We start from the raw sequence: 27,481 nt of genomic DNA on the forward strand, positions 1-27,481 counted from the left end.
CATCCCAGAGTCCTCAGAGAGGTTACTGAAGAGATAACAAATGCACTGGTCATTATCTTTCAAGAATTGCTTGATTCTGGCATTGTTCTGGAGGACTGGAAGATTGAAAATGTCACTCCACTTTTTAAGAAGGGAGGAAGGCAAAATAAAGTAAAATATAGGCCAGTTAGCCTAACCTCAGTGGCTGGAAAAGTATTGGAGTCTATTATTAAGGTTGAGGTTTCGGGGTACTTGGAGACTAATGATAAAATAAGTCAAAGTCGGCATGTTTTATGTAAAGAGAAATCTTGCCTAACAAATCTGTTAAGAGTTCTTCGAGGAAGTAACAACCAAGGTGGACAAAGGAGAGGCAGTGGATGTCATTTATTTGGATTTTCAGGAGGCGTTTGATAAAGGAGCCATATATGAGGCTGCTTAACAAAATAAAATGCCATTGCATTGCAGGAAAGATACTGGCATGGATAGAGGAATAGCTAATAGGCAGGAGGCAGCAAGTGGAAATAAAGGGGGCCATTTCTGATTGGCTGCCAGTCACAAGTGGTGTTTCTCGGGTCAGGAATGGGACTGCTACTTTTCACACTTTTTGTCAGTGATTTAGATTTTGGAATTGATGGCTTTGTGACAAAGTTTGCAGATGATATGAAGAAAGATGGAAGAGAAGGTAACATTGAGCCTGTTGAGAAGGTAACATTGAGTTGGCAACTTTGAGCCTGTACTCACTAGAATTTAGAAGAGTGTGGGAGGATGTCATTGAAACCAAGACTGTGGGTATACAAAGCAAAAATTGATAGTTTCCTGGTTGGTCAGGGCATCATAGGTTACAGTGAGAAGGCAGGTGTAAGGGGTTGAGTGGGATCTGGGGTCAGCCATGATGGAATGGTGGAGCAGACTCAATGGGCTGAATGGCCTAGTTCTGTTCCCATATCTTATGATTCAGCTTCATATGATTTTACAGCCATTCCCATACTCTTTCTTTGACCCACTTCAGAGATCTATGCACCCTTCTAAGTTCTCAATTTCAGGAAGAGTAACTTTGCTTGAATTTCCAAGCTTCAATAATTTGGCATTTAAACATTCTCTAAACACAAACAGCATTGTTCTTTAAAAGAACAACTGGTGCTTTTGTTTTGCAAATGAGTGTGAATGAGGCTCTGTCTCAAGCATAGAATGTCAGAATAAAGCTTAATTATACTAAAGCCCCTGTACTCCATGTCATTGCAACTATGAAAGATAAATCATTTAATATTTCAGAGCAAAGTGTTAATATTTTTCATCTCTGAAATTCTGAAGACTTTATGAATATAAATGTAAAGGTGCTTGATTTGTCTCTGATCATTGGTCATTGTAGACCAGGAGTTCTCAACCTGGTTGTTCATGGACCCCTCAGTTAGCAGTAAGGGTCCATGACATTATAATGGTTAGGAACCACTGATGTAGACTGATTTAGTCCATCAAAATTGACATAGTTTCATATTCTAGTCATGAATTTTAGTTTGAAACTCAGTTACTTGATGAGAGAGATCACTGTAAAACAGCATCTTTTCATGTTACATATACAATATTAAGAATCTAAAGTCATGGTAGTCTGAGATGGAATTTTAGGTTATGCCTAATATGTACCGATGTACTATTTGTAAGTATTTGTTATTTTTTTTAAATTGAGAGGGAAATGCTTTAAAATGGTTCTGAGAAGCAACTTTTTCTACGTAGAGGGTGGGAGTATATGGAACAAGCTGCTAATGGAAGTTGTGCAGGAAGTACAACTATCTTTAAAAACCATTAAGACTGGTGTATGCATAGGAAATGTTTAGATGATATGGAGCTAACTCAAGGAGACAACCTGGTTAGCATAGATGAGTTAGGTTAGAGTGCCTAGTTCTGTGCTATATAACCCTGAGTCTTTGACTCTTTGCACCCCATTCTAATGTTTTGCTCGGCAGTTTGAAGTTCAATACAACAAATAGGTGGTAACCAGTCATGTTTCATGTGCTGTTTTCATTGCAGGATATTCACAGGATCAACAAGATTGGATGGAAATGCTATTGGTATGTTTCTGAATTCTAGTTAGTGTTTATAAAATGAATCACAAAATTGGGTAGACTGTTCATTCAAAACTCAGTTTTACCCCTTCGGGACAGATTTGGATTGAATCTGTATAATATCGAGGGAAGCCGCATTTGCTGGCTTTCAGGATCTGACTTGAAGTCTGTTTGCCAGTTCCCTTTGGACATGGGTTTACAACAAAGAAGTGTGTTTAGTTTGACAGCTGATAAGCTTGGGGGTTACAACAAAATGTAGGTACTTGTGAGTGGAGGAAGCATTATTCTGAACCTGACAGTGCAGTGCTTACCTTAAAAATGTTTGTTAGCTAAGATACAGTGAGTTTGTATTACCCAGTCCTAGTTTCTTCATTTGACAGGTGAATCAAAAATGTTTCCTTTCAATTGGCATATAGTGAGTCCATTACTTTAGAGCAGAGGTTTCCAACCAGCGGTCTGTGAACCTGTTGGTTAATGATGGGGAACCCCTGCTTTAGACCAATGATTGTAGCAAAAATGAGAAATGAAACAGACTCCATTTTCTTATAACTTGTTTAATTGGTGTGTGCCATCAAAGTAAGCAAGTGTTTCTAGGACTAATGAATTTGTCCAACAACTTTTGCTACAAAAAATACATCATTTCATTTGCCCAAACACTTGGTTCCATCAGTTAAAGTATATTCCACTCTTCTGCTAGTATCATTATGCATCCACCAAAGGCATGAGCATTTGGGATTCCAGTGTATCTTTGAGTCACCATCGAGACTGTCAAACTACTTAAATTCTTGATTTGGAAGTTCCTTATCGTGCATGTTCAGGGATTCAGCTGTCATGGGTGACGGTTCCTCAGGCCCCTGCATAAAGTAATGTGCTATATTGCTCTGTCTCTGTGCCTCCATGGGTTTCCTACTTGCTCTGTTTTATTTTAATATTATAAAATGGTAAGTTCAAATTATGTTTTAGGCTTGGATTCATGATCACAGCGTGAGTGCTATATTTCCAGCTTCAGTTTCTTTAGGTTAATATATTAAATAAAAAGATTTACAGAAGATCCCACAAAATTTCTTGAAGATTAGCTGGGAATTCTCATGGTATCATGTTAGTTAAACTAGAACAAATCAAATCAGGATAATTTGTTACATCAACTCCTTTGTTTTTCTTCTCACCATCTTTTATTAATTGTAATGTTAACTTCAAAAACAATTTTCTCCATTTGTACTTCACTTGTTCAATCATCTATTCATGTACCAGATGATAAAAGTCAACTTCATTTTTACTTTGTTGCCAGACCCCCACTAAGCCTTCTGGTCCAGTAAAATACAGACTTACCAACTTCTACTGTCAGGATACAGATTAATTTTATTTTTTCCCCTAAAAAAAAACTGCCGCTGCTGGGAAGGTGAAATAGAAACTGAAAATGTTGGAAACAGTCAGACAGCATCTATGGAAAGGAAAGCTGAACTCATGTCTTAAATCCAAGATCCTTCTTCCAAAATGGGAAAGCGAAAGAAAGTTTTATGTTACCCAGAAGGTGGAAAAAGGATAAATAAGACAAAGGAAATAAACTATTAGTTGGACAGCTCTCAATGTTCATATCACCTTGGCATTCCAGTCCTTTGCCCTGTCAATCAGGGGCAGTCTCTTTGTCCTATCCATTGCTCCCTCAGTTTAAAACTCCTAAACCTGAAACACTAATTTTTTCTTATCACAAACCAACTAATCTGTTGAATGGTTCACTTGTACTCTCTTTTTAATCTCTGCTTGGCTAGAGATCATGCTTCATCCCTCCCTGGATGCACATTCTCAGACTTTGCAGTCCTTGATCTAATTATGCAATTTTAATATGTATATATGCTCTTGATTAATTTAGCGACGCCAGACATATTCTCTTCAACCATTTGCATTGTCTGTCATTCTCTGGAATATAGCTCAACAGCCTCCTTTTTTAACTACGTCTTATTTCTGATATAATTAGTGAAGGAATAAATGGGTGAGATGAAGTAATTGGTGATGAAAACAATTTGGGGGAAGTCGGCAGAAATAAGTGCAAATGAACATGGATAATGCCAGCCATAAATCAGTACAAAATGAATCAAAGTATGTGAAAGACAAAGAGATAAAAATAATTGCAGTGTTGGGGTGTTAAAGGGAGGTGAATTACTTTGGGTTTGTCTTTGATTAACTACTAATATAAAATTCATTGTCTAAGGTAAAATCATGAAATTGTGTTCCATTTTCCAGTTGATTTTGTGCATTGGCTGTGCGTTGTTTCTATGGATGAACTTGGTTCGCCTCACAATCCGAGAATGTTCAGTCTTCAAAAGATTGTTGAAATTTCATATTATAATATGGGTCGCATCAGGCTTCAGTGGTCAAGAATTTGGGAAGTAATTGGAGACCATTTTAATAAGGTACAATTACACCGAATTTGTCACTGCTAAAGTTTTGTTTTGTCTTGGGTCCATAATTTTCATAATACCATAATATGTACAAGCAGAATCAGGCCATTTGGCCAATCATGTCTGTTCTGCCATTCCATCATGGCTGGTTGATTATCTCTCGCAATCCCATTCCCTGTCTTCAACTTGTAACCTTTGACATCCTGGCTAATTAAGAACCTATCAGCCTCCACTTTAAATATACTTAATGACTTGACCTTCAAAGCCATCTGTGGCAATGAATTCCACAGATTCTGCACCATTTGGCTTAAGAAATTTCTCCTCTGTTCTAAATGGATGTATTTCCAATGCCAGTACATCTTTTATTAGATAAGGGGCATAAAACTTTTCACAATACTCCCAATTGCAGTCTGATCAATGCATTATAGGGCCTCAGGATTACATCCTTGCTCTTGTATTCCAGTCTTCTCCAAATGAATGTTAATGTTGTATTTGCTTTCCTGACCACCAATCCAGCACAAGGACTCCCAAGCCCCTTGCACCTCTGATTTTTGAATTTTCTCCTGGTTTAAATAGGTACCCTTATTCCATCTACCAATGTGCATGACCACACAATTCCCTACAGTATATTCCATTTACCACTTCTTTGCCCATTTTCCCAAGCTATCTAAGTCCTTCTGCAGACTTCTTACTTCCTCAACATTACCTGACTCTCCAACTTACTGTATCTTTGTATCGCAAACTTGACCCCAGAGCTATCAATTCCATCATCCAAATTGATGACAAATAACGTGAAAAGAAGTGGTCCCAGTACCAGCCTCTGCAGATCACTGCCAGTCACCAGCAGCCAACCAGAAAAGGCCCCCTTTATTCTGACTCTCTTTGCCTCCTTCCAATCAGCCAATCTACTGTCCATGCTAGTATCTTTACTGTAATACAGTAGGCTCTTTTTAAGCAGCCTCATGTGTAGCACCTTGTCAAAATCCTTCAGAAAATACAAATAAACAACATCCACTGACTGTACTTTGTCTACCTGCCTGTTATTTCCTCAAAGATTTCCAACATATTTGTCAAGCAAGGTTTCCCCTTAAGGAAACCATGCAGACTTTAGCCAACTTTATCTTGTGCCTCTAGGTACTCCAAAACCTCATTCTTAATAATGTACGCCAACATTTTCCCAACCACTGATGTCAGGCTAACTGGCCTATAATTTCCTTTCTTCTGCCTCCCTCCCTTCTTCAAGTGGAGTGACATTTGCAATTTTCTAGTCCTCCAGAACTATTCCAGAATCCAATGATCATTACTAATACCTCGACAGTCTCGTCATCTACCTCTTTAAGGACCCTGGGAGGTGTGTCCATCTGGTTCAGGAGACGTTTCTACCTTCAGATCTTTCAGCTTCCAAAGCACCTTCTCCTTGGTAATAACAACAGCTATACACCCACTTCTGCCCCCTCCCCCCAACATTCTCAAATTTCTGTCACACCACTAGTGTCTTCCACAGTGAAGACTGATGCAAAATACTTATTAAGTTCATATGGAGAGGTAGTAATGTCCCCCTTTATTACCTCTCTAGTGTCATTTTCCAGCGATCTGATGTCCCCTATCACCTCTCTTTTGCTCTTTATCTATCTGAAAAAGCTTTTGGCCTTCTCTTTTATACTATTGGTTAGCTTACCTCCATATTTCATCTTTTCTCTTATTATATCCTTTTTAGTTGCCTTCTGTGGTTTTTAAAAGCTTCCTAATCTTTTACCTTCCCACTAATTTTTGCTGTAATGCTGTCTTTGACTTCCTTTGTCAGCCACAGTTGCCTTATCCTCCCTTTAAAATACTCCTACTTTGAGATGTATCTATCCTGTCCCTTCCAAATTGCCCACAGAAACTCCAACCATTGCAGTTCTGCTGTCCCCTTCCAATCAGCTTTGGTCAGCTCCTCTCTCATGCCTCTGTAATTCCCTTTACTCCACCGTAATATTGATACACCTGACTTTATCTTCTCCTTCTGAAATTGCAAGGTGCATTGTAACACATGATCATTGCCTCCTTAAATATTCCTTTACCTTAAGCCCCCTAATCAAATCTGGTTCATTACACAACACCCAATCAGAATTGCCTTTCCCCTCGTTGATTTAACCACAAATTGCTCAAAAAAGCCAACTCGTAGGCATTTTACAAATGCTCTCTCAGGATCTCACACCAGCCTTGAATATTGTAACATTGTGCATCCTACATTCCTGTTCTACATTCCATTTTAATTTATATCCCACATCCTGGCTACTGTTTGGAGGCCTGTATATTACTCCCATCAGAATCTTTTTACCCTTGCAGTTTCTTAACTCTACCTACATTGATTCTATGGCTTCCAATCCCATGTCACTTCTCTCTAAGGAGTTGATTTCGTTTTTTATCAACAGAGCCACCAACCGCCTCTACCTACATGCCTGTTCTTTTGATACAAGGTGTATTGTTGATGTTAAGCTCCCAACTATGGTAGTCTGTCAGCCATGGCTCAGTGATGCCCACAATGTCATATCTGCCATTCTTTAGTGGCACTCAAAGATCATCTACTTTATTTCATATACTGCGTGCATTCAAGTAAAACACCTTCAGTCCTGTATTCATCACCCTTTTTGATTTTGACCCCGTGTTACACCAGCTCATCCCACTGGCTGCAATTTTGCCCTACCATTTGCTTGTCCTTCCTCAGTCTCACTGCTCATTGCATCTTGTATACCAACTGCCCCATCCTCAGCCCTATTATTCCAGTCCTCATCCCCCTGCCAAATTTGTTTAAGCCCTCCCCAACAGCTCTAACAAACCGGCCCAAAAGGATATTGTTTCCCTTCAGGTTCAGGTGTAACCTGTCCTTTTTGTACCGGTTATACCTTCCCCAGAAAAGATCACAATGATCCAAAATTCTGAAACCCTGACCCTGTACCACTTCCTCAGCCACTTATTCATCTGTGCTCTCATCTTATTCCTGTCCTGATTAGCATGTGGCTCTAGGAGTAATCCAGAGATTACCACCTTGGAGCTCCTGTTCTTCAATCTCTCCTTTAACTCCCTATATTCAATGCACAGGGCCTCTTCCTTTCTGCCTACATCATTGGTGCTAATGTGCACCAATGCCAATGGTATTGATAGTAGATGATCAGCCATGATCTCAGAATGGCGGTGCAGGCTCAAAGGGCTGAATGGTCTACTTCTGCACCTATTGTCTATTGCCTCTGGCTGCTCCCTCTCCCCCTTGAAAATATTCTGCAGCTGCTCTGAGACAGCCTGGACACTAGCACCTGACAGGCAATACATCATCCTGATGTCTCTTTCACGGCCACAAAATCCTCTGCCCATCCCCAGAACTACTGTCTCCTATCACTATCGCCTTGCTTAACTTTACCTTTCTCTGTTGAGCCTCAGAACCGGTCACAGTGCTATGGCCTGCTGCTGCTGCTGTGCCCTTGTATGTCATTCCACCAACAGTGTCCAAATGGGTATACTTATTGCAGAAGGGAATGTCCACAGGAGAATGCTACTTACTCCCCTAATTCATGATTGTCACCCACCTACTATCTGAGGCCTGCACTCTGTATGTGACGACCTCAGTAAAAGTCTCATCCATGAGGTTTTCATCCTCACAGATGGTCCTGAGTGCATCCAGCTCCAGTTCCTTGACCTTTTTAGCCAGAAGCTAAAGTTAGGTGCAGTTTCCGCAGATGTAGTCATTAGTGAGACCGTTGGGTACCCTGCAATCCCACCTCTTATAGGAGGAGCATTCCACTGCCTTAACTATCATCCTACCTACATTTGTTATACCTCTAACTTAACAAACATAAGTTCTAGCCTGCACCTGCTGTTGCCTAAGCCTGTTGAACCAAAGCTTGGTCATTCCAACACTGACCGCCAAATAGTTTGGAAAAGCCCCAAGCTCTTTTTAAACCTCACACTGCCTCAACAATGAATGACTTCTCGCGATGGTTGAAGCCTGCTAAAAATTTTCCTTCAGCATCTGAATTCCACATACAATTTAAGTCATAATGTGTGCAGAAATAGTTCAAACTTATTGTATTTCCAGAAATGGTAAATATTTTTCTGTTCATTTATACTCGATGTGTCTTTATTTTGTAACAGGTTGGATGCAATCCAAATGAGGATGTTGCTATTTTTGCTGTTGACTCTCTGCGACAGCTGTCTATGAAATTTTTAGAAAAAGGAGAGTTGGCAAATTTTCGGTTCCAGAAGGACTTTTTGAGACCTTTTGAACACATTATGAAAAAGAACAGGTATTTTTTTAAATCTTATAACTGAAAAATAATTAAGAGAAAATGTGGTATCTTCTGAACAACTGTAACCATATAACAATTACAGCACGGAAACAGGCCATCTCGGCCCTTCTAGTCCATGCCGACGCTTACACTCACCTAGTCCCACTGGCCCGCACTCAGCCCATAACCCTCCATTCCTTTCCTGTCCATATACCTATCAAATATATACTGTCCATATACCTATATACTATTTTTGGTACCAGTTATTTGTGGGTTTTTTTGTTGTTTCCCAATAGCATTATTTTGTATGCAATTTCATTCCTGACAGATTTACAAGTTGGGACAATAATTTAAGATTTTGTGAGGGTGAGGTGATAGGATGGTGAGAGATTTCTATATACATAAAATGACAAACCCACTGACACTGAGAATGACTTGAAATGATAGTTTGGGAAATCTACTGTATCTCCAACAATTTATTATTCCTTTACCACGGTACAAACCAGTTTTTCTTGTGGCTTATTGTTAGACTTAAAGCTGAATGGAGTCTGAATAAGCACTGAAAGAAAATGTTTTTAGAATACCAAAGCTTCTATATTGTAAAATTTTTCCTTGTCAGAGTTAAAGTGGGGGTTGGGGTGTTCCACATCTCACAGACGATCAGTAGGTATAGCTGGAATTAGTAAGTGGAAGGTTATGGCAAAAAATTGAAGTTAAATAGTATTAGCACATACATCAACTTAAACTCTTGTTTAAAGTATGATATTGTAGAAAATGACAGCGTGTAAAGTTCAAAGTACATTTATTATCAACGTATGTATACTATATACAACTTTAAGATTCATCTCCTTACAGGACACCTCAAAACAAAGATACCCAATAGAGCTATTTTTTTTTAAGTGTCAAGCAGCTAATGTACAGAAAACAAAAATTGCACAAATAATAAAAGTAAGCAAATAACATTCAGAATTGAAGTTGAAGAAAGTGAGTCCACAGCCATGAATTAGAGACTGCAGCCTCAGTTCAGTGCAGAGATGAGTAAACCTTGCACAGCAGTGAGATGAACACTGACCTGTCCCTCGCCTCCAGCCCCAACACTCTGACCTTTTCAATCTGACTCGTCTCTTAAATTGTCTAAACCTCAGTTGTTCCTCGCTCTTAGACCTTGACCCTGCCTCTTCGATATGCCCTGGGCCCTGCTGGCTTGATTCAACCCCATATCCAACCTGTCCAATCTGGCCTGGAGCTTAAATCAGCCAAGCATCTTCCATTCTTGGGCACAGGCCCCACCAACTTGACTCTGCCTCACTTTGTTTCTGCCACATTAAATCGCCTCTGTGTCTTCTCCTGCAATGGCCAAACATTGGCTTGTTCCCCACTTTTGGGCTATAGACTGGGCCCTGCCATCTCAATTTGGCCCATACATGCCACACCACAACTGCACCGTTGACACTTCAGTTCATACCACAGGTCATACAGACAGTTCAAAAACTCAGCTCCAATTGAGAAGTTACAAGTTATCAACTATTGTTTCCAAGAAAAGTTGTGACTAATAAAGGGTTACTAGTTTTGTTTGCTGCCAGCAAGTCGTTGCTGTACTTCAAGGTAAGGATGGAGCGTAGAATGTCTGAGGTGGCTTATGGGGAATAGAACTGCTGATTTGGAGGTGCAAATTTAAAGAAAATATGGTTCTTTAACTTGTGCATGAAATCAAGTTCTTAACAAAAAGTGACATAGGATCAAAAGGTGTATAATCCTTGTGGGTGCAGTTAAGAAGGAGCAAGAGTAAAAAGACCTTAATGGAAGTTGTATACAGCTCTCTGAACAGCAGCTAGGGTGTGGGGTACAAATTGCAACAGGAGATATAAAAGGCATCTAATAAAGACACTGGTGCTTGTGGAGTACTGGGAAAATCAAAAGGCACTGGATCTTTAAGAGAAGGAATTTGTAGAATGCCTACCAGGTGGTGTTGTAGAGTAGCTTATAGTTGAGCCCACTAGGAAAAAGGGAATTATGGATTTGGTGTTGTACAATGAAATAGATTTGATTAGGGAGCTTGAAATAAAGGAACCTTTAGGAGGCATGATCATAATATGATAGAATTCATCATGCAGCTTGAGAGGGAGAAGCTAAAATAAGATGTTTTGGTATTACAATTGAGCAAAGGTAATGACAAAGGCATGAGAAAGAAGCTGGCTAAAGTTAATTGGAAGAGGGTGCGAGCAGGGTTGACAGTAGAGCAGCAATGGCTGGAGTTTTGGTAGACACAGAAGCTGCGTTCTAAAGGAGGATGAAGTAACAGCGAGAATTCAAAGATGTAAATGAGAGGACACTATAGCAAAAATTAGTAGATAGGGGATTTGAACACTTTTAAAAATCAACAGAAGACATCTTTAAAAGCATTAAGAAGAGAAAAAAATCATACATGAAGGTAAGTTGGCCAATAATATAAAAGAGGATAATGGAGAATTTTTTCAGAGGCGAGGGTGGATGGTCGTTATTCTTTTGGAACATGACACTGGAGAAATAGTTATGGGGAACAAAGAACTGGAGTCTGCAGAAGGACTGCAGGTTGGGAGAATAGACAAAGAAGTGACAGATCGAATATGCCAAAAGGAAGTGTATGGTCATGCTCTTTGGTAGAGGGAATAAGACTGATTTCTATATGGGAGACAATTTGGAGATCAGAGAGGCAAAGAAACTTGAAAGTCCTAGTGCAGGATTCCCTAAACGTTAACATGTAGGTTGAGTTAGTAGCAAAGACGCTAAATGGAATGTTAGCATTCATTTTGAGACTAGAAATAAGCAAGGATGTTATGCTGAGGTTTTATATGAAGTTGGTTAGACTATATTTGAAATGTTCCGAGCAGTTTTGGGCTCCCTTATATAAGGAAAGATGCACTTAGCATTGGAGAGGGTCCAGAAGAGGTTTATGAGAATGATCATGAGGATGAAAGGATTAATATATGAGGAATGTTTGATGGCTCTGGTTCTGTACTCGCTAGAGTTTAGAATGATAAAGGGGTTGGAGGAATCTTATTGTTGCTTAATAAATATTGAAATGCCTAGATCGAGTGGACATAGAATGTTTTCAACAGTGGAAGAGTTATGGACCAGACTGTTGGAATCCTTTAGTCAAAATGTGGTGATTCTGTAGAGCTAGGTCATTGGGTCCATTTAAGATGAAAGTTGATAGATTTGTGATTAGTATGGATGCCAAAAGTTGCAGGAGAATGGGGTTCAGAGGGAAGAATATATCTGCCATGATCAAATGGTTGAGCAGACATAATGGGCCAAGTACCTCATTCTGCTCTTATGTTTTGTGGTCTTGCAGGTCACCAACGATAAAAGATATGGTCATTCGCTGTATTGCGCAGATGGTAAATTCACAGACTTCAAATATCCGTTCAGGGTGGAAGAACATCTTCTCGGTATTTCACCAAGCTGCTTCAGACCACGAGGAGCCAATTGTGGCACTGGCTTTTCAAACCACTGGACACATTATCAGTAAATGTTCTTTTCTAAATTAGTTTGTACTTTCTAATCAAACTTATGAGTACTGGGATTCCCAAGGTTATGGAAGACCTAACTTTATGCCAAGAATTCTAAATACATGCAAGCAATGCCTCCGTGAAAACAAATTTGTCAATTGTACTTGATCATTGAGGTTAGCTGTAGAGTCTTCAAAGCATAAAATCACATTTAATAGCTTATGCAGAAAATATTTGTAAGGGCAAACATCCAAGTGTTTAAATCATGACCTAATTCAAATCAAATGGCTTGTTAAAATTGCGGTGTCACTGTAAACACTCCAGCTCTTTTATGATTGGATCTGCAGTGACTGACTGTAAATGAATATTTATGATATTTCAGTTGTCCATTTGTCTTCCCATTGTTATAATAAGTTCATTTCTGACTTGGAGACAAAGTAGTTTATGGACAGTTCTCAGAAACTGAATCTTGTATATCCAAGGGAGTATGCCTGCATTATTTTGAAGTTGCACATAACATGTTAAACAGTCAAATAAGTGAACAGGTAGATAACTGCATTTATAGTAAAATTAAATGTAATAGATACAGGGTCAAAGTTGATTGGAAGGGGACACTAACAGGGATGAAAGTAGAGCAGCAATGGTTGAAGTTCCTGGGAGTAATTTGGAAGAAACAGGATTGGCTTATTCCAAAGAAGCATTCCAAAACGAAGATGAGGCAACCATGCCTGACAAGGGAAGTCAAAGACATCATAAAAGCAAGGGCATATAATAAAGCAAAAATTATGGGAAGCGAGAGATTGAGAAGCTCTTAAAAGCCAACAGAAGGCAATTAAAAAAACAATAAGGAGGGAAAAGAAGCTTAGCTCACCAGTAATGTAAAAGAGGATGCCCGAAGTTTTGTCGGATATAAAGAGAGGCAAGAGTGAATATCGGACCATTATAAAATGACACTGAAGAGGTAGTAATGGGAAACAAAGAAATGGTGGATGAACTGATCAAGTATTTTACGTCAGTCTTCACTCTGGACGATAACAGAAGCATGCCAGGAATTGGAGCGTGCCTGGGGGCGGGGAGTGGTAGAAGTGAGTGTAGACATTATTACTAAGGAGAAGATGCTTGGGAAGCTGAAAAGTCTGAAAGTGGATAAGTCACCTGAACCAGATGGGCTTTACGGTAGCTGAAGAATTTGTGGAGGCATTAGTAGTGATCTTTCAAGAATTACTAAATTCTGGAATGGTTCCAGCGGACTGGAAAATCATAAGTGTCACTCCACTTTTAATAAGAGAAGTGGACAAAAGACAGGAAATTGTAGTCCAAATTAGCCTAACTTCAGTGGTTGCAAGATGTTGGAGACTATTATTAAGGGTGAGGCCAGATCGCATTTGAAGTATTATGAATAGTTTTGGGCTCCACATCTAGGAAAGGATGTGCTGGCACTAGCAAGGGTCCAGATGAATATTTGAGAGAAGAGTTCCTGGAATGAAAAGGTTAATGTATGAGAAACATTTGACTCTGGGCCTATACTTAGAACATAGAAATTTACAACACATTACAGACCCTTTGGCCACAGTATTGTTGGAAATTAGAAGAATGTGAGGGGATCTCATTGAAACTTACTGAATATTGTAATGTCTAGATAGGGTGGATACAGAGAGTCTGTTTCAATAATGTGAGAGCTCAAAATACAAGGATGTTATTTTAGAACATAGATGAGGAATTTCTTTTGCCAGAGGGTGGTGTATCTGTAAAATTCATTGTCACAGACACCTGTGGAGGCCAAGTCATTGGGTATATTTAAAGTGGAGATTGATAGGTTCTTAATTAGAAAGAGCATCAAAGGTTATGGAGAGAAGGCAAAAAAAAGGGGGTTGAGAGGGAAAATAAATCAGTGATGATCAAATAGTGGAATAGACTCAATGGACCAACTAGCCTAATTCTGCTCCTATGTCTTACGGTCTTATGACTTTTTTCATAGCTGTAATGTCTGTAATTGTATCACAGCAAATAAGTGATGCTTTCCTTTTGTGAATTGATTTTTGTATCCTAGTGGATATCTTTAAGACGCACTTTCCAGCAGCAATTGATTCATTCCAGGATGCAGTGAAATGTTTATCTGAGTTTGCTTGTAATGCTGCTTTTCCTGATACCAGTATGGAGGCAATACGACTAATTCGCCATTGTGCAAAATATGTGTTTGAGCGACCACAGGTGAGTTTATGAAAGCATTGACATGTGTTGAGCTTTTGATGATATAATGACATCAAGAGACAATTAGCTACTTTTCAGTTATAGTCACTACAGTATTGTAAATATTAATTTGTGAACAGGATTTTGACCAACGTCAATGTCATAATGACCAGATCTGATTTGGTGATGGTGGTTTAGAGCTAACTGTTTGGTCATCAAAAGGAACTTCACTGCTTTTTATCAGAAGTGTGATGTGATCTCTTGATTCCAGTTGAAAGGCAATCTTAAATGTCCCATATTATTTACCGTGCTCGACATGGGTTCAGTGTTCTTCATGACTGCATGATGACATAGGTCTAGATTTTATGTTTGAATTACTGGACTTGCACTTTCCAGTTCCCATGTTGTCACTCATTGAGCTGACTGAGCAATGTTGCACTTTAATATTTTGCAGCTAATGTATAAACAACTGTTATTATATTATTTGAAGATGTGTGTAGAATTTGTTATTGCACTGAAAGCCTAATCAGCATTGTGTTCCCAATATCTCATTTGTGTTTGTAATCTCATCTAAGCCATGAAAAACCAGTAAATTTTGTGTCTGTTATATTTAAGAAACTGTTTAAATGTGATATCTTACTGAGAGCAACAGAAATTCTTTTTCTATTCTGCATAACTCTTTGGATTTGACATCAAATGAGAAAAGCTCAAATTGCATTTACTTAACACCTCAGCTTACTAAAATGATAGATAATACATTTCCAAGAAAAAGTTTGTGACCCGTTCATAATTACCTGATTTCCTGCATTAATTACTCATAAAATGTGGCCTGATCTTCATCTAGGTCACAATAATAGACAAACACAATCTGCCTTAACTGATAACACACAATAGTTCACCTTCTCGTCAATACTAAGTACGCCATTTAAACGATCAGAATCTAGGTTCAAAAAAGTATGTGAACCTCTGGGGTCATGCCTTCTACAAAAGGTATTTGGAGTCAGGTGTTCCAGTCAAATGAGATGAGATTGGAGGTGTGGGCTGTAGAGGTGCCCTGCCCCTTTTTAAAAAACATACACGAAGTCAGGTTACCAACAGTGCCTGCTCTTCTCAAAGATCTGTTTATGAGCACCATGCCTCAATCAAAACAACTTTCAGATAACCTTAGAAGAAGAATTGCAGAGATGCATGAAGCTGGAAAAGGCTGCAAAAACATTTCTAAAGATCTGATTGTTCATCAGTCCACAGTAAGAAAAGTTGTCTGCAAATGGAGGAAATTCTGTACTGTTGCTACTCTCGAGGAGTGAGCATCTCGCAAATATAACAAAAGCACAACATGCAATGCTGAAGGAGGTGAAAAAGAACCCAAGGGTAACAGCAAAATACCTGTAGAAATCTCTAGAACTTGCTGAAGTCTCCACTCTAAGGAAAACACTGAACAAGAATGGTATTCATGGAAGGACACCACAGAGGAAACCACTGCTCTCCAAAAAAAGCATTGCTGCACGTCTCAAGTTTGCAAAGGACCACCTGGATGTTCCACAATGCTTCTGGGACAATGTTCTGTGGAGAAAGGAGACAAAAATCGAACATTTTTGCAGAAATGCACACTGCTATGTTTGGAGGAAGAAGGGCACTGCACGCCAGCACCAAAACCTCATTTCAACTGTGAAGTATGGTGGAAGGAGCATCATGGTTTGGGACTGCTTTGCTGCCTCAGGACCTGGACAGCTTGTAATTGTTGAAGGAACAATGAATTCAAAATTGTATCTAGACATTTTACAGAAGAATATCAGGGTTGTGGTCCATCACCTGAAGCTTAATAGAAGTTGGATGATGCAACAAGACAATGATGTGAAACACAAGAGTAAAGAATAAGAATAGTTTAAAAAGATGGCCAAATCAGAGTCCAGACATTAACCCAATTGGGATGTTGTGGCATGACCTGAAGAGGGCTATTCATGCAAGATATCCCATAAATATCGATGAACTGAAGCAGTTTTGTGTGGAGGAATGGTGTAAAATTCCTCCTTGCCATTGTGCAAGTCTGATCAGTAGCGACAAGAAATGTTTGGTGGAGGCTATTGCTGCTAAAAGAGGTTCTACCAGTTATTAAATACAAGGGTTCAGATACTTTTTTCAGCCTGGACTCTGAATGATTAAAGAACATCTTCAGTAAAGACTTGGAAAGTACAGTTGTTTGTGTGTTACTAGTTTATGCAGATTGTGTATCTATTATTGTGACTTGGATGAAGATGAGACTACATTTTATAAGAAATTAATGCAAAAAATCAAATAATTACAAAGGGTTCACAAACTTTTATTGCAACTGTTGTTAAAATACATTAGGATGGATAAGTCCCCGGGGCCTGACGGAATATTCCCCAGGCTGCTCCACGAGGCGAGGGAAGAGATTGTTGAGCCTCCGGCTAGGATCTTTATGTCCTCGTTGTCCACAGGAATGGTACCGGAGGATTGGAGGGAGGCGAATATTGTCCCCTTGTTCAAATAAGGTAGTGGGGATTGTCCGGGTAATTATTGACCAGTGAGCCTTGTGTCTGTGGTGGCAAAGCTGTTGGAAAAGATTCTTAGAGATAGGATCTATGGGCATTTAGAAAATTATTGTCTGATCAGGAACAGTCAGCATGGCTTTGTGAAGGGCAGATCGTGTTTAACAAGCCTGATAGAATTCTTTGAGGAGGTGACCAGGCATATAGATGAGGGTAGTGCAGTGGATGTGATCTACGTGGATTTTCGTAAGGCATTTGATAAGGTTCCACATGGTAGGCGTGAAAGTCAGAAGGCATGGGATCCAGGGAAGTTTGGCCAGGTGGATTCAGAAGTGGTTTGCCTGCAGAAAGCAAAGGGTCGTGGTGGAAGGATTACATTCGGATTGGAGGGTTGTGACTAGCAGTGTCCCACAAGGATTGGTTCTGAGACCTCTACTTTTCGTGATTTTTATTAACGATCCGAATGTGGGGGTAGAAGGGTGGGTTGGCAAGTTTGCAGACGACACAAAGATTGGTGGTGTTGTGGATAGTATAGAGGGTTGTGAAAGATTGCAGAGAGACATTGATAGGATGCAGGAATGGGCTGAGAAGTGGCAGATGGAATTCAACCTGGAGAAGTGTGAGGTGGTACACTTTGGAAGGACAAACTCCAAGGCAGAGTACAAAGTAAGTGGCAGGATACTTGGTAGTGTGGAGGAGCAGAGGAATCTGGGGGTACATATCCACAGACCCCTGAAAGTTGCCTCACAGGTAGATAAGGTAGTTAAGAAAGCTTATGGGGTGTTAGCTTTCATAAGTCGAGTTTAAGTTTTTAAGAATCGCAAAGTAATGATGCAGCTCTATAAAACTGTGGTTAGGCCACACTTGGAGTACTGTGTCCAGTTCTGGTTGCCTCACTACCGGAAGGATGTGGAAGCATTGGAAAGGGTACAGAGGAGATTTACCAGGATGCTGCGTGGTTTAGAGAGTATGGATTACGATCAGAGATTAAGGGAGCTAGGGCTTTACTCTTTGGAGAGAAGGAGGATGAGAGGAGACATGATAGAGATATACATGATATTAAGAGGAATAGACAGAGTAGACAGCCAGCGCCTCTTCCCCAGGGCACCACTGCTCAATACAAGAGGACATGGCTTTAAGGTAAGGGGTGGGAAGTTCAAGGGGGATATTAGAGGAAGGTTTTTTATGTAGAGAGTGGTCGGTGCGTGGAATGCACTGCCTGAGTCGGTGATAGAGGCAGATACACTAGTGAAATTTAAGAGACTACTAGACAGGTATATGGAGGAATTTAAGGTGGGGGGGATATATGGGAGGCAGGGTTTAAGGGTCGGCACAACATTGTGGGCCAAAGGGCCTGTACTGTGCTGTACTGTTCTATAACTGTACATCATGGAAGCATAACCAAACAAAATTTTACACCAAATCACATAAGAGATATGAGAAGATGTGGCTAAAAGTCCAGAGACCAAAGGGTGTCTTTTAACCTGTTGAAAAAGATTCATGAATAGAACTGTTGCTCTCAGAATATGCAGGCAAGCATTTTCTTACTGTAAATTCTATCCATTAACATTTCTAGAGAACAGATTGAATATGCTCTCCAGTGAATTGGGAAAGGGAAGGCTGCATAAATAATCTTAACTCTTAACTGTTAAATGAGTAGCAAAACTTACCATTGAGAAAATTTGCAATGTAATTCTTAAAACTTGTACATGATGCAAAGGACTGTTACCGTAGACAACAAACAGAAAACGCTTGTCATTTATATCATTGTGATTTAAGTAAAACTTAATTTTTTCTAAATTGTCAGCACATTTTGAACGTGTGCCTTTTGTATATTGACTGGTATTCACATTTTTATAGGTGCTGAAGGAGTATACAAGTGATGACATGAATGTAGTACCTGGAGATAGAGTATGGGTACGAGGGTGGTTTCCAATATTGTTTGAGCTTTCCTGTATTATAAATCGTTGCAAATTGGATATTCGCACAAGGTAAGAACATTAACAGTTTCAGATTTTTAGAAGAAATGATGGCTTTTTGGAGTTATGGTTTGTAGTTAACGTTTTTGTGCAATCTCTTTCGCAGGGGGCTCACAGTGATGTTTGAAATAATAAAAAGCTACGGTGAAACATTTGAGAAGCATTGGTGGCAGGATCTGTTCAGAATCATCTTTCGTATATTTGATAACATGAAGCTTCCTGAACAGCAAACTGAGGTGGGGCACAAGTGACCCCTCTCCAGGTTTCACTTTTTTGTTTATGTAGCCAGTAATCTGGCAGTACTTGTGTTAGAAATTATAATTAAATCATTTGTATGATTAAAAAGAACAAGTACATTGTTATGAACTGCAGTGAAATTGTATTGGACGCAGATACATAATAGTTTGATGTGTATTCATTCAATGCTTGATGGAGCAAAAATGATGTCTTGAGGGTGATGCCAGGGCTTGATATGAAGTCATAGAAAAGTACAGCACAGAAACAGGGCCTTCAGCCCATTTAGTCCATGCCAAACCATTTAAACTGCCTACTCCCATCATCCTACACCGGGACCATAGTGCTCAATCCCCCTAGCATCTACGTACCTATCCAAACTTCTCTTAAACTTCGAAATTGAGTTTGCATGCACCATTTGTGTTGGCAGTTCATTCCACACTCTCATGACCCTCTGAGTGAAGAGGTATCCCCTCGTGCTCCTCTTAAACTTTTCACCTTTTACCCCTAACCCATGACCTCTGGTTATAGTCCCACCCACCCAACAACAATGGACCCAGCACTGATCCCTACGATGCTCCACTAGTCACAGGCCTCCAGACAGGGGCAACCATCTACTACCACTCCCTGGCTTTTCCCACAAAGCCAAAGTCTAATCCAATTTACTACCTCATCCTGAATGCTGAGCATCTTGATCAGCCTCCCACGCAAGACCTTGTCAAATGCCTTGCTAAGGTGCATATAGACAACATCCACTACCTTGTCTTCATCAATTTTCCTGGTAACTTTCTCAAAAGCTCCCTAAGATTGGTTAGACATGGCCTACCATGCACAAAGCCATGCTGACTGTCCTTAATCAGTCCCTGTCAATCTAAATAATTATATATCTGGTCCCTCGGAATACCTTCCAATAACATTCCCACTACTGAGGTCAAGTTCATCAGCCGATAATTTCCTGATTTGTTTTTTAGATACTTGAACAGTGGAACAACATTGGCTATTCTCCAATCCTCTGGTACCTCACTTGTTGCTGAGGATGATTTAAGTATGTCTTTAGGGCCCTGGCAATTTCTGCATTTGCTTCCATTGCATATGTTGGGTAGCTCTTAGAAATTGCTAGCACAGGTCTGATACACGTTTCATGTCCCTGAACTTGAACCCATTGTGATTGATGTACTTCCATTATCTGTTGTTTTCAGTTAATCAGCCTGTTAGTTCACTGAGGATGTTTCCCACATATTTAGGAGAATAGTCGATTTTACTGAGTATTGTGGGTATTAACTGCTGGGTGATGCCAGTCTCTAATCCTCAAAGAACTGCTGTCCCACCTCCAAATGAAGCAGTCTTTCTGGAGAAGTTTCTCACAAAGTCTCTCTTTGGGGGAAAGATCAGGATTTAGACCAGAAATAATCAAGGAGCAGAAATATATGAACAAATCTGGATAATGTGCAATCTTCTAGCAAGTTCTTGTACATTTATTCTCCTACTCCTCCTAAGAGGTGTATGTAATTTCTTCAGAACAGCTACAGTGGCATGCAAAAGTTTGGGCACCCCTGGTCAAAATTTCTGTTACTGTGAATAGCTAAGCAAGTAAAAGATGGCCTGATTTCCAAAAGCCATAAAGTTAAAGATGACACATTTCCTTAATATTTTAAGCAAGATTACTCTTTTTTCCATCTTTTACAGTTTCAAAATAACAAAAAAAGGAAAAGGCCCGAAGCAAACATTTGGGCACCCTGCATGGTCAGTACTTAGTAACACCCCCTTTGGCAAGTATCACAGCTTGTAAATGCTTTCTGTAGCCAGCTAAGAGTCTTTTGATTCTTGGGCCATCTTGCATGAACTGCTCTTTTGAGATCTATCCACAGATTTTTGATGATGCTTAGGTTGGAGGACTGTGAGGGCCATGGCAAAACCTTCAGCTTGCGCCTCTTGGGGTAGTCCATTGTGGATTTTGAGGTGTGTTTAGGATCATTATCCTGTTGTAGAAGCCATCCTCTTTTTAACCTTCAGCTTTTTTACAGACTATGTAATGTTTGCTTCCAGAATTTGCTGGTATTTAATTGAATTCATTCTACCCGCTCCCAGTAAATTTTCCCCGTGCCACTGGCTGCAACACAAGCCCAAAGCATGATCGATCCACCCCTGTGCTTAATAGTTGGAGAAATGTTCTTTTCATGAAATTCTGCACCCTTTTTTCTCCAAACATACCTTTGCTCATTACAGCCAAAAAGTTCTATTTTAACTTCATCACTCCACAGGACTTGTTTCCAAAATGCATCAGGCTTGTTTAGATGTTCCTTTGCAAACTTCTGACACTGAGTTTAGCGGTGAGGACACAGGAAAGGTTTTCTTCTGATGACTCTTCCATGAAGGTCATATTTGTGCAGGTGTCACTGCACAGTAGAACAGTGCACCACCACTCCAGAGTCTGCTAAATCTTGCTGAAGGTCTTTTGCAGTCAAACGGAGGTTTTGATTTACCTTTCTAGCAATCCTACGAGCAGTTCTCTCAGAAAGTTTTCTTGGTCTTCCAGACCTCAACTTGACCTCCACCGTTCCTGTTAACTGCCATTTCTTAATTACATTACGAACCGAGGAAACGGCTACCTGAAAACGCATTGCTATCTTCTTAATAGCCTTCTCCTGCTTTGTGGGCATCATGTACTTTAATTTTCAGAGTGCTAGGCAGCTGCTTAGAGAGGCCCATGGCTGCTGATTGTTGGGACAAGGTTTGAGAAGTCAGGGTATTTGTAAAGCTTTGAAATTTGCATCACCTGCCCCTTCCTAATGATGACTGTGAACAAGCCATAGCCCTAACAAGCTAATTAAGATCTGAGACCTTGGTAAAAGTTATCTGAGAGCTCAAATCTCTTGGGATGCCCAAACTTTTGCATGGTGCTCCTTTCCTTTTCTTCACTCTAAAATTGCACAAAACAAAAATAATACAGTAATCTTGCTTAACATATTGAAAAGAATGTTTCATCTTTAACTTTATGACTTTTGGAGATCAGTTCATCTTCTAATCCCTTAACTATTCACAGTAACAGAAATTTTGACCAGGGTGTCCAAATATTTGCATGCCACTGTAAGATAGTAACATTTAATTTTGTAGAGGAAACAAACTGTAGCCACATTGTGTCAGCAGTAGAGAGAAGTTCACATTGAGAACTATGGAATACCAATCAAGGGCGCTATTTTGCCTTGTATGGTGTCCGGTTTGAGTTTCTTGAATATTGGAGCTTCACTCATCCAGACAAACAAAGGATATTGCACCACATTTCTGCCTTGCATCTTGTGAGTAGTAGAATGGTTTTGGGGCACCAGCATTGGAGTTGCTTCCTTTTTGCTATCCAGCATCTGACGTGTTCTTATAGTTAACATTGATACTCCAGTTGTTTTTCCGATCTCTGCCGATTCTCCCAGGCTCTAGTGTTGGGGGTGATTAACTGGTAGAAATGCCAATGAATATCAAGAGTGAGTGGGTAGAAGTGTTCTTTGCTTGGCATTTTAGTGGCATGGATGTCATCTGCCATTTACAGCCTATTTCTCAACATTTTCTGGTCTTCTTGAATCCAGATAAAAGCTGTCTTATTTTCTGATTATTACAACTAGAATTAACATTGTGAAACATAAGTAAACATTATAAACTCTGGTTTTATGATGCAAGAAGGATCATTGAAGAAGCAGTTGACATTGTACTAAAGAAATTCTGCGGTGATCCTAAATATTCCAAAATGCATTGTTCATCAAACAGCAGGAGCATTAGTTTATCAGTGCCATGGCTGTAATTTTGATGTACTCTTAATAAAGCTGCTTTCACATTTGAGTTGCTATATTACAGAGAATACCCAACTAAAAGCTCTTGGGTTCAGTCAGTTATTTTGTGGTAATGCACAAAAAAAGTGCTGGAGGAACTCAGCAGATCAGGCAACATCTATGTCAGGGAATGAACATTTATGATTTTGGATTCTTCATTGGGAATCATGAAGAGTCTCAGGCTGAACCTCCGACAGCTCATTTCCCATAATAAATGCTTTGTGAGGTACTGAGTTCTTCCAGCATTATGTGTGTCTTGCTCAAGATTTCTAGTACCTGCAAAATCTCGAGTTGCCACTTATTTTTGGGTTTATGTTGTGTACTGACCAAAATATGTATGACCTTTCAGTCTGAAGTGCATTTTCCAGATCTCATTTCTGCAATTTGAATGTTCTGACTTTTTTCCTACAGAAATCTGAATGGATGACAACTACCTGCAATCATGCACTTTATGCAATTTGTGATGTTTTCACTCAGTTCTATGAAATCTTGAATCAAATACTATTGGATGATTTAATTGCTCAGCTACATTGGTGTGTGCAACAAGGTAACCCTGATTCGGAAATATTATAAATTTAGTGTGTTTGTTGAGGATGAATGCACTTACGAGATTAATGCTTTGATTTGAAAAGGTGATGAAATGCAGTTGGTCATTTTGACTTTCAATAATTTTTCTTCTTGGTCCCATTCTTTCATGTAGACAATGAACAACTGGCCCGATCGGGGACAAATTGTTTAGAAAATGTAGTGATACTAAATGGTCAAAAGTTCAGTCCTTTAGTCTGGGATAAAACATGTGACTGTATGCTGAACATTTTCAAGACCACCATTCCCCATGCGTAAGTTTGTTTCCTGATTTTTGATATAACTTAAAAAGTACTGCGACCACTGCATTGTCTTAAAATATCAAGTAATGACAGAATCCACTGATAGTGATTGACAGGCATACCTGGTGTTGTTTACAGCCTTTTAGCATGGCGGCCTACAAGCATGGAGGAAGATTCTTCAGAAAAGGGTTCAGTGAGTGTAATTTATAATGGTTACACAAATTGGACAGCACTTCTAAGTGCAGAATATTTTTTAGTGTGTTTAATAACTTTTATAATCTGATGTTATATCTAATGTTCCCTTAGGACCTGGAAGCTGACAGGCAGTCAATCTGTAGCATAGAGCGAAATGCTTCAGAGAAAGGTCAAAGCCAATTCAGTCAAATATCCAGTGATGAAACTTGGAAATATAAACAGAGTGCAAGTAAGTATTGTAATTGCTTCACAATACTTCTATAAATTTCTAAATGCGATGGTTTTTGTTGGCTGACAGTTTCTCAACATGGATATGGAGTCCAAGAGAAATACAGGATGGATAACTTGCCTGACTCCTGACAAAATCCCCCAGGAAACAATTAAAAAGAAGAATTTATATTTAAACCCATCTACGGCTACCTTTACAAAATAGAATGCATACCGCAGTAGGAATTTTGCCAGAAGTGACCTTGTAGTCCCTGATGCCAAGCACAGGCCATAAGTGAACTTAAGTTCAGCTTCTATTAACTATCCTTTTTTAATATTGGAAATTATACACAAACTGCATCTTGTACTTTTTACCAGACACAAAATCTAATTTAGTGTCATCGACCAGCAATCTTAATCATAGATACCTGTTTTTTTTAAACTTTGAAAAGATAACAGAACTTTTTACAGTGGACTTGGGGTTAAAAAAAAAGCCACTAAATGCACAGACAGTTTTGCAGAATAAGGCTCTCCAAACGCAGTCAGCCTAGACAGTGTGCAGTTGCACATTGCCAGCTGTTGATAGTGACATCACACTTAATTGTTTCAGATTCATGTTCCTAATCATATGGCAGAAGATGACGGCCAAATTTCATTTTGGAAAATTGTTGTAACTCGGTAAAAGTTTGAAATGGATTCTATGTGAAATAAATTAAAATATAAATTTTAAATGTGAGGTAATTCTTTGATGCCAAATCTGAAATTTAATTCATTTGTTCCGATTGATGCAAAATTTTATTCTCTTTTTTCCTTTCAAGAAATATCCGATCAGAAACTCTTTGCTGCACTCCTCATCAAATGTGTTGTACAACTAGAATTGATCCAAACAATAGACAACATTGTGTTCTTTCCAGCAACAAGTAAAAAGGAGGATGCTGAAACTATGGCAGCTGTACAGGTAAAGTGAAAATTATTTGCCTGCCTCAGTTTCCATTTAATACTAAATGCTAATATAACCGGCAGAAATTTATCTACTAAGCTTAAGCCATTTCCAAACACTTATCTTCATTTAAATGCTCTCATGCTAGCTTTGACTACTCTTGAAATTAATTTGGAAAAGTCAGTCACCCAGCTGCTTATAGTATCGGTATTGTTGCTCAAATGCAAATAGAATCCAAAAATAATTTATGTCAATTGCCAGTTTCCAAAATGCACACTTAAGGCATGAGTCATTTCTGTGCCAATGGTGACCTGCCACAGTATTTATCAACAATTCCAAAAAAAAATTCCTGTATCCTGGTCTAGTTTTTAGCATCCTTTAAAGTCTTTTAAATTTTCTAGAAAATCCCATATTGAAAATTTCATATCCAATAAGAAGTGTTAAATTTTCTCAAATCTAATAAATCCTTTGCCATTTCACATGTTCGTAGGGATATGAATGACTGTTTAAATTAAACTGGCACTAATTTGAATAATTCAAATGAATGCACTAAAACTCCCATTGTTTGATTTCTGCAGCAAGAAATAACAAGCTAGTCTGTAACTATACACAAATCAACAGCAATTTTTTTTTTTAAAAAAGCAATGAAATGAAAATAGAAAATACTGCAAGCACTTGGATCAGGTACCATCAGTGGAAGGTGGAGCAGATAAGGTTTCATTTTTAGGCCCCTTCAGTTCTTCCATTTTCAGGTGTTGCCTAACTTTCTTCCAGTATTGTTTATGATTATGAACATATGGATACTGTATATGCTGAAGAACAAATCAAGTACACTCGTAGGATTAAGTTCTTAAAAAATGGTAACTGGTTTTATGACAACTTCAGGTGCAATAAATTCTAATGTATTATGTGTAAACTTCATTTAGTTATTTAAAAACCTTATTTTTATCACTTCAGTAATAATCAACAAGCTTGACCTTTTTCCTCCGTCTAGCAGACCTAACCAATTCCCCTCTACCACCACTCTCCTCCGTCTAGCAGACCTAACCAATTCCCCTCTACCACCACTCTCCTCCGTCTAGCAGACCTAACCAATTCCCCTCTACCACCACTCTCCTCCGTCTAGCAGACCTAACCAATTCCCCTCTACCACCACTCTCCTCCGTCTAGCAGACCTAACCAATTCCCCTCTACCACCACTCTCCTCCGTCTAGCAGACCTAACCAATTCCCCTCTACCACCACTCTCCTCCGTCTAGCAGACCTAACCAATTCCCCTCTACCACCACTCTCCTCCGTCTAGCAGACCTAACCAATTCCCCTCTACCACCACTCTCCTCCGTCTAGCAGACCTAACCAATACCCCTCTACCACCACTCTCCTCCGTCTAGCAGAATTAGTTCTTACGCTCAATAATTTCTCCTTTGGCTCCTCCCACTTCCTCCAAACCAAAGGTGTAGCCATGGGCACCCGCATTGGTCCCAGTTATGCCTGCCTTTTTGTTGGCTTTGTGGAACAGTCCATGTTCCAAGCCTATACTGGTATCGGTTCCCCCCCCCCCCCTCACCCCTTTTCCTTTGCTACATCGATGACTGCATTGGCACTGCCTCCTGCACGCATGCTGAGCTCATTGACTTCATTAACTTTGCCTCCAACTTTCACCCTGCCCTCAAATTTACCTGGTCTATTTCTGACACCTCCCTCCCCTTTCTTGATCTTTCTGTCTCCATCTCTGGAGATGGCCTATCTACTATAAGCCTACAGACTCTTACTGCTACCTGGACTATTCCTCTTCCCACCCAGTCTCTTGCAAAAATGCCATCCCCTTCTCACAATTCCTCCGTCTCTGCCGTATCTGCTCTCAGGGTGAGGCTTTTCATTCCAGGACGAAGGAAATGTCTTCCTTTTTTAAACAAAGGGGCTTCCCTTCTTCCACCATCAACTCTGCTCTCAAACGCATCTCCCATTTCCCACACATCTGCCCTCACCCCATCCGCCCACCACCCCACTCGGGATAGGGTCCCCCTTGTCCTCACCTACCACCCCACCAGCCTCCGGATCCAACGTATAATTCTCCGTAACTTCCGCCACCTCCAATGGGATCCCACTACCAAGCACATCTTTCCCTCCCCCCCCCCCCCCCCCTCCACTTTCTGCAGGGATCACTCCCTACACAACTCCCTTGTCCATTCATCCGCCCGATCCCTTCCCACCGATCTCCCTTCTGGCACTTATCCTTGCAAGCGGAACAAGTGCTACACCTGCCCTTACACTTCCTCCCTCACCACCATTCAGGGCCCCAGACAGTCCTTCCAGGTGAGGCGACACTTCACCTGTGAGTTGGCTGGTGTGGTATACTGCGTCCGGTGCTCCTGGTGTGACCTTTTA

At 39.9% G+C, this 27,481-nt stretch overlaps 1 protein-coding gene across 2 annotated transcripts in view; it reads left to right on the forward strand.

Moving 5' to 3' along the window:
• Positions 1-27,481, forward strand: part of LOC140736050 (brefeldin A-inhibited guanine nucleotide-exchange protein 2-like) — a 143,638-nt gene that overhangs the window by 100,891 nt on the left and 15,266 nt on the right. For both annotated transcript variants that reach the window (XM_073061761.1, XM_073061762.1), the window contains 12 exons: positions 2,005-2,045; positions 4,281-4,450; positions 8,570-8,721; positions 12,038-12,210; positions 14,245-14,405; positions 18,755-18,885; positions 18,980-19,109; positions 23,337-23,472; positions 23,626-23,764; positions 23,891-23,945; positions 24,059-24,176; positions 24,973-25,112. In XM_073061761.1, the coding sequence (XP_072917862.1) occupies positions 2,005-2,045; positions 4,281-4,450; positions 8,570-8,721; positions 12,038-12,210; positions 14,245-14,405; positions 18,755-18,885; positions 18,980-19,109; positions 23,337-23,472; positions 23,626-23,764; positions 23,891-23,945; positions 24,059-24,176; positions 24,973-25,112 (1,546 nt within the window). The remainder of the gene's footprint in view (positions 1-2,004; positions 2,046-4,280; positions 4,451-8,569; positions 8,722-12,037; positions 12,211-14,244; positions 14,406-18,754; positions 18,886-18,979; positions 19,110-23,336; positions 23,473-23,625; positions 23,765-23,890; positions 23,946-24,058; positions 24,177-24,972; positions 25,113-27,481) is intronic.

The sequence above is a fragment of the Hemitrygon akajei genome, chromosome 11 (genome assembly GCF_048418815.1).
Source record: "Hemitrygon akajei chromosome 11, sHemAka1.3, whole genome shotgun sequence".
In the NCBI taxonomy this organism is placed as follows: Eukaryota; Metazoa; Chordata; class Chondrichthyes; order Myliobatiformes; family Dasyatidae; genus Hemitrygon; species Hemitrygon akajei.